We start from the raw sequence: 12,996 nt of genomic DNA, 5'->3' as shown, positions 1-12,996 counted from the left end.
ACACACACACACACCACCTAAGCCCCCCAAAACAAAAAACCTGTAAAAGATTTAAAAGATGCTGTATATCTTATGACTTGCTCCTAGATGGATGACAGTTGCCGCCCAGCCTGGATTCACTCATTAAACCACCTCTGACACAGGTGCAGTGGCTCACACCTGAAACCAGCTATTCAGGAGGTAGAAATCAAAAACAGTAGTTTGAGGACAGGTAGAAATTCACAAGACCTCATCTTAACCAATAAAAACTGGGGTGATGACACCTGCCTGCCATTGCAAGCATGCAGAAAGTATAAACAGGAGGATCAAGGTTCAAATATAACCCCAAAACCCTACTCTGAAAATTAAAGCAAAAAGGGCTTTGGGGCCTAACTTGAGTGGTAGAGCACCTACCCAGAAAGTACAAAGCACTAGGTCTAAACCCCAATAATGAACTCCTGTAAAAGACAAAAATAAAAACAAAACCCAGCTGAAAATGGGTATTGTTCACTACATAGAAAACAATTTCAATAAAGTGAGCATGATTTAAATCTTCTAAGGATGATAGAAAGGCTCAGTATAAGGGGAGAGAGAATGCACTGTGCATGTCTGGTCCATGAAGGTAGCAGATTTTACTACCGTCATACCTACAACTTCTATTACTAGAGCAGGCAGACTGGCATCCATTCATGAGGCCCTGGGTTTGATTCCCAGCACAAAGAGGAGAGGAGGGCAGGGAAGGAGGGGAAGTGGGGGAAGGAAGAAGAAGAAAAGGAAAAGTTTTATGTTGCATGGAAAAATACATCAACTACAATGTAAAAAGTGGAAAAGCAAGCCATAAATGAAGTGTTTTGCTTTATAGAAAAAATGGAAAATAGAAAAACAGAGTCGTTGGCTCAAGACAGTGGCTCGAGGAGCAGTTGCTCAAAATAGCAGTAAGCAAGAGTAAAGGCTTTCTTGCTTTCTGAGGCTTACACCTGACAACAGAATATAAAAGGAACCACATCAAAAGCCCTTAGAAGTTGGAAAGTAGATGGCTGAACGAACAACAATGACCTGGCAAGCTGGATCTTTGACCAGGAGTGGTCAAGTCATGAAACTGTTCTAGCACAAATCCTGGGCATTGGAGCCAGGGAGTGATTTCTGGAAGGGGGCAGGGGAGAATGGGTGAACTGCGGGATGGTGGAAGGCCTTTCATAGACACATTTCAGAAAATAACTCTGATTCACAGGAATTTGCAGAGAAGTACAAAGGAGGCCCAGTGCCCTCTTCCCTTGGCTCCCTCCATGGCAACAACCTTAGTCTCCAAGCCAACACAGGTGATCCAGAACCACTCTGGCAGTCTTTGACAGACACATAATACCCCACCTGAGCAACATATTGTGATACTATGTGCAGGACATGGTGCCAGCCTGGTGCCAATTACTCTTTAGCTATGCAGCGGCCTTGTCTAGGGAGACCAGACAGGCCTGATGATACCTTTCTTGGAAGTACTTAATTGTGACTTCAATTTTACCGTGCATAAGACCATTTGGGGAGTCCAGTTTGTTTTGGTTAAGTTTTGATAGCTACAAACTGAAAGTGGTTCATGGCTATTAAATGAATCAGCTACTCATTGTAGAACTAACTGTTGTGTTCCTAAGGATGGGGAATCATCCATGGCTGTAGGATCGATACTGTCCTCCATCTCACTTCTGATATCCATGACTCTCATCTCCTTATCCTTGTCTGTTTAATGATACTTGGTCAATTCTATGGATTCCCACACACACCCTGAAACCTGCCTTTTGTTTCCATAATTTTCTCTGTTATTTTTCTTTTTTTTTTTTCCCATTTTGTTTCTTTCTGTTCTGAACTGTCTCTTCAGCTTCCTTGGTTTTCCTGGGTTCTTCAGGTCAGCTCTCTTAGGATTAAGCATTTAGTCTTGTAAATTTCTTCCTGGCCACTGCGACCAGTATTTTCACTATCACGCAGCTGCAGTTTTCTTTGAGACATGGGCATCAGGAGCATGTTGTTAACTTCCAAATGTCTGGCGATCTTTCGTGTCATTTTTAACCAAGCACACTGACGGGGATGATTGGTTCCATGGCTTTGCTGCTTCAGTCTAGTCACCCCACAGTTATGGCAATGAGGCTGCTGGTGTCCTCCACTGACATTTTGATCTCTACTCTGTAGCTGTGCTTCTTTTTTTTTTTTTTGCCAGTCCTGGGCTTGAGCTCGGGGCTGAGCACTGTCCTTGGACTTTCTCAAGGCTAGAGCTCTACCACTTGAGCCTCAGCACCACTTCTTGCTTTTCTGTATGTATGTGGTACCAAGGAATCGAACCCGGGTCTTCGTGCATGCTAGGCAAGCACTTTAACCACTAGGCCAAACTCCTGGCCCTGTAGCTGTGCTTCTATGTCATGGGCTGGGACCCAAGGGCAGGGTAGATGTGCCATTATGCCAGGGGCCCTGTCATCCTAGCAAAGTACAGCACTGAGACAGGAGGCTGGAAACTCATCTCTCCAGTGGCTTCTGTCTCAGCTTGTCTTGGTCACATAGTAGGGGTGGGAGTTTATGCTGAGCATTTGCCACCAGGTCCTATGGGGACCAACAGTCCCTACCGTCCTGCTCTGCCTCTCTTGTCAGGTAAGGGTGGACTTCAATTTCCTAGTAAGCCCATTTCCACTATGTTATGAGAATCAGAGCAGTGCCCATCTCTGGTAGATAAGAGACTATAACCCTATAGAGACTATAACATTGGCAGGGATGCTGGTGAAGGCTGGGGTAGGTGAGCTGGCTGGGTAGACCTGAGTTAACAGGGATCTTTCCCTGGCATTGCCTGGACAAACTGAACACAGTTAAGAAGTCCCTTTCCTGCTGTTAGGCTGCCAAGTCCCACATCTGCAGCCTGGCTTTCCTTAGACACTTGTGTCTGGGTCAGTGGCTTGTTCTGGACTTGAGGTTTCAAGGGTTCCTGGTCCAGAATGCATGTGTGGCAGTACAGAAACAGATGACTGTCACCTCACTGTCCTCAGTCATGCCTTCCCTTAAGTTGGCCCCTATACCCATATCTACACATGTAGAGGAGGGATCTGAAAGGAGAGGCCACCTTTGACAAGAATTGGATGTGAAACCCTATTCTTACACTAGCTATGAGCTGTCTTCTTCACTGATTTTTTTTTTTGGGGGGGGTGATCGTGGGACTTGAACTCGGCCTAGGCGATGTCCCTGAGCTCTTCAGCTCAAGGCTACCACTCTACCACTTGAGCCAAAGTTCCTGCCACTTCAAGTCACCTCCTTTTCTAGAGAGAAAGCAGGTTTCTGGGCCAAAAACCTCAGGTAGGGAAGGGTCTCCCACTGCCAGGTGGATCTTGAGTTCTATTCTGATGCTGGGCTTCTATTGCTTACCTCTGGCACATACCTGGCAGGACCAAGTCTCCAAAGACACGCCAGGCCGAGAGAAATGACTAGAGACACTAATCTTCAGGGTTACCAGTGAAATAATACAGCCAGTCTTACCTGGTGATGCCACAATCCAAATGCACAAAGCATGCAGCCAGCTGCATGAGAAAATCACAGAGCACACTAGTCCACCCAAGGGTGGCCAATGTCCCTGAATCCCCAGAGCCTGGGGAAGCCCATGCGGGCCAGAGGAGGCAGACAGTGTGGTTGGGAAATGGAGGGGCAGAGTGTGTCTCACAGGCACTGGTGCAGACACACCAGCTTCTGGAATTATTGACAGTCTACCCAGTTGCTAAACCCACAGACTATACTTAGGATTTGCCAGAGCTACTTTTTGACAGCAGAAAATAATGAACCCAGATTTGTTCCGGCTGACAAGACCTTCAGCACCTGTGCTGCAATCCACATCAACGCCTCCCTGTCTTTCTTTGCCAAAAAGACCTGCAATGGGATGGGTATGGCTAAGAAAATGGAACAAGGTTTGTCTACCTTCTTAAGTGTGGAGAACACAACTATGTAAACATGTATGTGTGTAAGCCACCCTCATCTTCACAGTGCCTATGCCAGCACCAACCCCAGACCCAGCATCTCCTCCAGGGGAGGCTGTGGTCATGGTCAGAGGTGAAGAGCACGTCTACTTCAGAACCCACTCCTCAGCACATCCCTACAGGAACTACAGGAAAAGCTCTTCACTCGCAGAGGAGCAAAGGTAAAAGGGAAAATGGATTTTGTGAAAAAAAGAGCCTTTTCAGGGTCCCTTATCTTTCACAGACAGAGGAGAACTGACGCAGAGGCCTCCAGCCTGACACTGACAGTGTCCTCTTTGGGGGAAGTGGAACAGCTATGTCTGGCAGCTAATGTTACGAGCCTTCATGGGGAGAGGAAGACATACATCTAAGCCAGAGGGCTGCCTAGAGTATCTGAACGGGAAGAATATCCAGGAAAGTAAAATACATACATACATACATACATACATACATACATATATATGTTTATATATTTATTTTTGGCCAGTTCTGGGGCTTGAACTCACGGCCTGGGCACTGTCCTTGGACACTTTTTGCTCAAGGCTAGCACTTTGCCACTAGAGCCACAGAGCCATTTTCAGCCATTTCTTAGTATGTGGTACCAAGGAATCGAACCCAGGGCTTCATGCCTGCTAGCCAAGCATTCTACCACTAGGCGACACTTCTGGCCCAGAACCAAGATATATTCACTTGGATCATGATAATTCCAAGAATGCCATGCACGGTGGCTCACACTTGTAATCCTAGCTACACAGGAGGCTGAGATCTGAGGATCATGGTTCAAAGCCAGCCCAGGCACTAAAGACTGTGAGACTCTTATCTCTAATCAACCACCAGAAAATTAGAAGTGGTGCTATGGCTCAAGGAGTAGGGCAATAGCCTTGAGCTAAAGAGCTCAGGGACAGCACTCAGGCCCAGAGTTCAAGTCCCATGATTGACAACAACAAGCTGCAAGCTACAAATAGGGACATCTCTCCGTTACCAAATCCATAAGGTGACACACACAGGTGGGAAACTGGACAGCTAAGGTAGCTGTAGGGTCTCCAGCAGAGCCTGAGATAAAGGCTGACTAGATTCTGGTAATCAACTCTGTGGAATGAAGTATATGGTCTCCAAAACAGATGGCAAGCCAGGAAGCTTTGGTCTTGGTGGTGGTCAATGATGAAATTCATTTAATTTTTTTTTTATTAATAAACCCAGCTGGGAGTTTGGCCTAGTGGTAGAGTACTTACCTCGCATGCATGAAGCCCTGGGTTCAGTTCCTCAGTACCATATACACAGAAAAAGCTGGAAGCAGTGCTGTGGCTCAAGTGGTAGAGCACTAGACTTGAGAAATCTCAAGGACAATGCTCAGAACCTGAATTCAAGTCCCAGAACTGGCAAAAACATAAATTAAAAAAACAACTAAATAGGGCAGGGCATTTGGCCCAGTGGTAGAGTGCTTGCCTAACATGCACGAAGACCTGGGTTCAATTCCTCAGCACCACATACATAGAAAAAAGTTGGAAGTGGTGCTGAGGCCCTAGTGGTAGAGCTCTAGCCCTGAAAGAAGTCTAAGGAAAATGTTCAGGCCCTGAGTTCAAGTCCCATAACTGGCAAAAATAAACAAACAAATCCCAAATCTGTACACATCAGTGGTTTATATTTGTAACCCTAGCTACTCAGAAGCCTGAGATCTGAAGATCACAGTTTGTGAGATTATTATCTCCAATAAAATATGCAGGGGAAAAAAAAGCTGGGGGCCGGGAGTTTGGCCTAGTGGTTAAAGTGCTTGCCTAGCATGCACGAAGACCGGGGTTCGATTCCTCGGTACCACATACATAGAAAAAAGCCGGAAGTGGTGCTGAGGCTCAAGTAGTAGAGCTCTAGCCTTGAGAAAGTCCAAGGACAGTGCTCAGGCCCTGAGCTCAAGCCCAGGACTGGCAAAAAAAAAAAAAAAAAAAAAAAAAAAAGCTGGAAGTGGCTCTCTAGAGGAGTGCTAGCCTTGAGCACAAAGAGGTTTGGGGCCAGCAGCCAGGCCTTGAGTTCAAGACCCATAATTGGCAAAAATAAAATAAAAAGTAAAGAAACTCAAAGTATGTGTGTATTTCAGTCCACAATTCTGACACACTTGACCATGGTCCTGTCAACCATAGGAGAGACTGCAGTTCCTGTGAGGCCTGGCATTGTATGGAACACCTGTCTCCAAGACACCAGAACTGTTTGTGTACAGTGCTCTGTACGTATGTTCACATGCAAAAATCTCTGCACCCTTGGCTAACATCCTCAAGCTACATGTACCAATCTATTTACCATCTGAGGACCCAGCTCTCAGGGTCTGGTGACAGAGTCTACCTACTTCACATGGCATTTGGGACCCTCACAGGAAGCGGTTCCAACTCTGAGCTCTTGGCACTCGTGTAGTTTGGTATGCTATTGCTTGCTTCGTGGGTGGCACCTCCTGTAGCAGACATTTCTGCTTTCATTACTCCAGCCTACATGACCTCATAACCCACTTGGAACCCTTCTGACTACACCTCCAAGTCTCACTCATACATCTCCTGCTTCCTGAGCCCCCAGCCCACCCCTTTGTGTGGTAGTATCTTCATCACAACTGGGGCCACTCTGCATCCAGTAGGTGCGGGAGGCATTTACTCATCTCTGCCTCTTCAGGAACAGCCTCTTCAGCTTTGATGGGCGCCTCATGCTTACCAGCAGCACTTGGATGGCTGTCCAGCCCTGCCAAGTTCCTTTGCCCAGCTCTAGTGGCCAGTGATGCTTGATGTCACAAATCAAATCATGTCTCTCTTTGACTAAAAGATCTAATGGTTTCCCATTGTGTACAGGATAAAATCCAAAACCTCAGCAATGGCTTCCTACCCCAAACATATCTTGTCAGCTCACAGGGGGTGTCCCTGTCTCCTGACACCTGCTCTCATGGCACTACAGAGCTCTGCTCCATCTGTAATTACACAGCCATGATTTGCTATGAATAATGGTCCCTAAGTCCCTATTAAACCATGAAAGCAAAGAGGACAGTGTGTGTATCTTTGCTTCCCACTCTATCACCTATCATGGCATATGCGGTATTGGATCAAATACAAACAACTGGGAACCCAGTAGGTTCCCATAGGACTATTTATAAGGCTTGGTCCATCCACAAAGAATACTGTGGAAATGACAGGATTCTCCAACTGTGAAGGGAACTAACTGGTTCACGGAACACTTCCTGGCCTAGCTCCTGGGCAAGAGCCATCACATGCCTCTTCTTGCCTTTATCTCAACAGCCTGCAGAGCACAGCTCATCTAACTTTACTGACGGAAATGGGGAGAAAGCTACAGAGCTGAAGCCATTACAGCAATAGAATTGGGACTTCTTAAGAGCCTTAGCTGCCCAGCCTAGAAGGACCACGCTATCCCAGTTCCCTACCACCCCACTAGGCCTTACTGGTTCTCAGGACCCATCTCCTTTCACCAATAGCTATCAGGGTGAAGTCCTGGAAATCTATCACCGGGACTGCAGTAGCTGCTTTGAGCAGGGAGGAGGTTCTGCAGGTTGCAACGACTGTGCCACATCTGTCCTGTCCCCAGTCCCACAAGATGGGGGGTGGGGAGCGGGTATGTGGCTGCAGCCTGTCCACATCTACCTCACTCAGGGATGGCAGGGCCAATGCAGATTACATCAGATGAGCTGGAGGTGGGGGTGCCCAAACCCTGCTCTGTACTGCTGGGATGTCTCCTGAAGGCTCTGATTTATCTATTGATGTGGGGAAATAGAAACAGGTCTCATAAAGGCCTTTAGCCCAAGGCTGGGATAGTCAGGAAAGGGAGAGGTAAAGGACAGGCTCTGAAGAAAATGCTGTGGCTGAAAGCAGGCTCTGCAGGAGGCCAGAAGGTGCCCTGCTGACATGCTGTAAGCCCGACTGTCTGTTGCTTCTGAGCAATTCTCTGAAAGATGCTTGTCTGCATCCTCACACACCACTGCCCAGAGCTGGCATGCAGCCGGGCCAGGCCTGTTGTTTCACGCTGCTGGCAACCAAGGCATCCCCCCAGATGTTCTGACGGGGTAGATGCTGAGAGAGCAGCTGTCAGTGCTGGCTATGGAAAGGATGCTAGGAAAGGCCCAGCCCAATGGAAACAAGTGGCTCTAGGAGAGGAACCCAGGTGGGCAGAATAGGCCTGAGAACCCATAGGCCTTCTAGGCGGCAGGGAGGAAGAGGCTCCAGCAGGCTGCTCCTGAGTAACAAGGTGGGGGCAACAGTGACAGCCCAGAGGAGTTGGGGGGCATACCTGAGTGTATCCACTTCCTCTCTGCAGAATGAGAAGCTTGGCTCTGTGGAGCTTGACTGTGACTTCAGCATCTTCAGTTCCATCTCCAACTGTGAGGAACCAGTGTGAGGGAAACAGAGTCAGAAGAGACTAGGCTATGAAGGCCTGCTGAGAGCCCGCTGCTCACATGGCCCAGGACCATGCCCAAACCCCTTCTGCAGTCCAGAACAACTTTGGGCATTCGAGCTCCTGCATACACAGTCCTTTTTTCTCTGAGTGCCATGGAGACACACGGGCACCTGGGAATGCTGGGGAGACATTTTACAACTCTCTAGGGCAGTGAGAGTCAGTGTAACTGCAGAGAGCTCATTCTCAACTCAGGTAGAATGAAGAGCTTCCTAGAGCCCAAGTCTTATTCCTGTGTTATCCCTTTGTCCAACCAAGCATGAGGACCCAGGTCCCTGCCTGCAGACAAGGCTCTGATCAGTCCTCAGCCCAGCCCCAAAGCCCCTCGCCTTTCCCATAGATAGGATCTATGGATGTAACCCTCCCCCATAGACAGGACCTATAGATGTAACCCTACCCCACCCATCAATCTTGGAGTCTCCGGCCTGCAGGACCACAAATCAAATAACTTCCTGTTTCCTCCACAGTCTCAGCGTCAGGTACCTTGTTACAGTCACACAAGATGGACCAGTTTGGCAAATTTTAGTTGCTGCTGCTTTCACTGCTCATATGCTCATTACTGACATCAGCTAGTATAACAAATCTCTGTTGTGTACATGTGTGCATGGCACAAATGTTTGCGCGACCTCTGTGGTTATTGCTGTTAACACAATTCTCCCTTCCAAATGTCTTCTCCCCCATGACAATCTCCTCCTGGCCCCAGGCGCCTGAGCCTTTGCTGCATGTACTTCTGTTGTTTCTTTCTTTCTTTTTTTTTTTTTGCTGGGGGAGGTTGGCAAGGCCTACTGTGTCTTTCTAAGTGATCCATTTAGAGCTTCCTCCATCTAGAATCAGTATCAGTGAACCATTTTTCAGGAAAACATAGTCTACTTCAGATGCCTACATGTATTGAAAGGGAGCTGGGATAAAATTCACACTGTGAAGAGTTCACACAAAAGCCTTATTTTATCTGTCAGTTAGTTTACCATGCAGGCACAGCTCCATGAGGGCTGAATTTTGGACAGGTGGCTGCACCTGCGTGGCCCTGCCCATCATAGATATGTCCTTAGAACAGTACCAGAAGCTCACACTCCAACTCCACCCAAGAGCTCTAAGGTCTTGCTCCTTTTCCTCTAGTTAACCTCTGCTTGGATCTCTACAGGTTCCTACCTTCTGCCAAACTGGGCATTTTTCGATTTTGAGTCTGACTTCTACAGCTGGACCTTCAGTCTATGTGTATTTATGCGTTCTTCTTCCAGCACAACTAGTTAAGCCCTGAATTCGGATGTTTCTACTTGTTCCAATGAGGAGTGTTTTCATTACCCTAATGAAATAATACATTAATAAAACACTAATAATAGAATACTAATTGCAATAATTACCATTATTTTACACTTTGAATTGCATTTCTTCTTCAAACTAGGAATTGTTTAGGACAGAATGTTTCCTTCTGCCTGTCATGGTTTTGTTTCCAAGTTTCCAAGCGCCAGCAGCTTTTTCTTTTGTTGGTTTTGTTCTTGCTTTCAAATTTCATCACAGAGGAGGCTCTGTTAATCCCATGTACTTGAATTTACAAAGGTTTATAAAGGTTATGAAGCTTTTCCTTATTACTGAGTAGTCGATTAATCTCTGTGCATTTTCTGTAAGCTCTGTCTAAAGAGTAGACTCTAGTTTGGGGACAAGGACTACATGCTGGCGTGTTATGATCCACATTAGGAAGTAAACTCCTGTTGCAGGTGCGCCCAGCCTTACCCCTCCCCTGTGTTCCATACAGGTGTCCATCTGCATCTTCGGGTCTTAGCAGAGGATTTGCCTGTTTTCTGCAATGCTTAGAGGCTTGGATTCACACTTAAATGCCTGCTTCTGTGTTTATGACTGTTAGGTGGCCTTTGCAGCTGGCAATGTTCAGTCTTTTCAGTTTCTGTAACTACCAGAAAGTCTTTTCCTTTCAGGAGGAAAGTTTAGCCCTTTTATATTTTGATATATGTCTTTGTGTTACATTCTTGTGCTGCTTTACAGTTTTTAAAACTATCATTCTGTGTCCTTTCATCTTGCCTACTTTTTATGCGTCTCAGGAAATTCAGAAGTTCGTACTTGTTGTGATGACCGCTTTTGTAACTCCTGGCTTTTTATCTTGCCTGTGTCCATACTTTGTGGTGTTCAACTGTACTAATAAATATGCCCTGTCCAATATCTAGCTAGTCAGATCTGTCATCTCCTTGTGCTTTCTACAGTGTGGAACAGTTCCACATGTCCACTCCGTTTTTTTAATTTTGTTTTTGTTTTATTGTGGGAGTAATGTATAAAGGGATTACAGTTACATTCGCCAGGTAGTAGGTGCATTACTTCCCACACATTGATATCCCTCCTCATGTTTTTGTCCCCATTTATCTCCCCGCCACCCCCTCTCAATCATCTTGTTTTCTCCCTTACATTTCCTATTTCAAATAAACAAATAAATGTATGTACAATATACCAGGTAACAAAGTCAGATACAGTAACAATATGAGATTAACCAAAGGGCAAAAAAAGAGAAGAGAAATAACACAGTACATTAAAATCAACAATCATACAAGATAAAACTCTTCTGTCCATATCCTAGAGACCCTTTCATTTACTCTCATCCTATATGATCTTATGTACCTAGATTTTGAGCTATTGTAATCTTCTGCAAGAAGAGTCCTAGACCACATGCCCACTTATTGTGCCAGATGTGTGAGTGAAACCTTGTGTCTTGATGTGTCTATGAGATATATTTGAGTCAGTGTCCCCAATGGGGACAGTACCATCTCAGCAACTCAGACTGACAGAATAAAGGAATAGGGAAATGAGGCTCTCCCCCTGCCTGCCTTGCTACCTGAGTTGGAACATCTCTTCTTTCCTCCTTCCCTGGATGGGTCCTTCCTTCCACTGCATTGTATTTCCCACCTTAGGCCTCACTCACATTGACCTTTACCCCAGGCATTTCTAGGCCTCTGGCTTTCAATCAGGTATGGTGGGTGGGGCTTCTTAGCTTCCATACTCCTGTCAGCCAATCCCCCACAATCAGATGCTCTATTTCTCTAGGTAGACAGGTGATGGATAGACAAATCTTGGTTCTGTTTCTGTGAAGAGCTCCAAGACACAAGTAAGGATATCTTGATGTCCTCTATAGGACATTTTTATACTCAGCTATCAGTAGTGAGAAATCTGTTCTTGGTCTTATCCCTCCTGTCCTATCTTAATACCCTTTTTAAAACAATATATAATGTAAGCATTACATCAGGTGTTTACACATGTGGTATTTACATTGTTGTTTTCCTAACTTCCAACAGCTGCAGCACTCATTGCATGGCAGCTATTTCTTCTCCATGTACTCCTCAATCCACCTTCCTTCCTGATGGGTCCCTGGCCTGAGACTATCTAGCTCCATTCCTCCCCACTTTCTGCCTCATGTTGCTCCTCTGGCTAAGCCTGCACTGGGCTTAGCCTTCATAATTCTCCTGGAATCCAGCTTTCATTTCTGGCAAAACATTTGGATAAAAACCTTGCCTGCTCAAGGCTGACTTCTTTTCCTGTTCTGTTTCCTTGCTTCTCCGAAGTTTGGGCCCCATGCATGAACTTGCATAACGTGACCTTTACCGCTCACCACAGAAAGCAATACCTGTCAGATCCAACTCTGTGCTGGAGGTAGCACTGGGGAATGACAGAGCTATTACTTTCCTCTGATCTAACTCAACATTTCTGCTGCAAGTTCAGTCAGAAGTACTATCTCCTCCAGCAAGAGTACAGCAAGAGCTCCTCAGCACAAAGTGCAGTGTGCACGTATTCCTTGTGAAGCTCTTCTGCTGTCCTGTGAGCCATATGACAGCGGGGGGGGGGGGGGGGAGAGCTCTCCTGAGGACTGTGCCCTCTACACTCCACCTTGCCCTTTTTTGGATGCAAACTTAGACCTTACTCTCAGAGCTCTCCTCTGCCAGAGCTTTCCTCTGGCAGCTTCATACCCTGGCTTCTCCCTGTGTATACCATGTCCACATGCTCTATATCACTCCTCCAGTCAGGCCATCTGCCTCCCTCCTACTGGCAGCTTGGGTTTGGCCAAAATTTAAGTTTGCCATTTTGGTTTCATTCTTCTTGTTATTTCTGGATGATTTCCAGAAAAGAAGTAGGAAGTGCTACTGTATGCCACGTGTTCAAAACAAACACTGAGCACTTTTGTTTTAATCTGTAAGCCTGGAGTTCTAACTAATAAACCCTGGACTTTATTCTCACAGGGCCAATTCTCTGCCCCTGCTCTGCCTGACACCTCTGCTAGCCCCTGGAGGCCATCTAGGCATACTCCCACCTGCCCTCTCACTGCCCTACTGCCCAGTGCTGGCCTTGCCATCCATAGGACAATGGCCAACATGAGGGAAGACAGTGTTTCATCGACAGCTCCCCCTGCTCAGCTCTTCAGATCCCCGAGCACCACTTCCTCTTGGGATCTAGGCTCTGTGTGGTACAGGTAAGCAATCTGACAGTATTGGAGCAAATGCCTAGTGTGCCTGCATCACTCCACTTAAGAAATAACTTAAGCACATCAGCTTTTAAGGGAGGCCAGGCCAGGCAGACTGCTGGGCATGGCTCCAGCTGGCTGCATAGCTAGGGCCACCCT

General features: G+C 46.5%; 1 protein-coding gene across 2 annotated transcripts in view; it reads right to left on the bottom strand.

The window, feature by feature from the left end:
* Positions 1–12,996, bottom strand: part of Mad1l1 (mitotic arrest deficient 1 like 1) — a 312,487-nt gene that overhangs the window by 104,066 nt on the left and 195,425 nt on the right. Inside the window, exon 14 of one of the 2 annotated variants that reach the window (XM_090329856.1) lies at positions 8,220–8,308. In XM_090329856.1, coding sequence (XP_090185982.1) covers positions 8,220–8,308 — 89 coding nt within the window. Of the gene's footprint in view, positions 1–6,288; positions 6,384–8,219; positions 8,309–12,996 lie in introns of those variants that run through there. The other variant, XM_090329857.1, reaches the window with a different exon arrangement.

This window comes from Megascapheus bottae, chromosome 3, assembly GCF_031878675.1.
Source record: "Megascapheus bottae isolate mThoBot1 chromosome 3, mThoBot2.hap1, whole genome shotgun sequence".
NCBI lineage: Eukaryota > Metazoa > Chordata > Mammalia > Rodentia > Geomyidae > Megascapheus > Megascapheus bottae.
The sequence above is the reverse complement of the archived record's forward strand: the minus strand, read 5'-3'. Positions and strand labels throughout refer to the sequence as shown.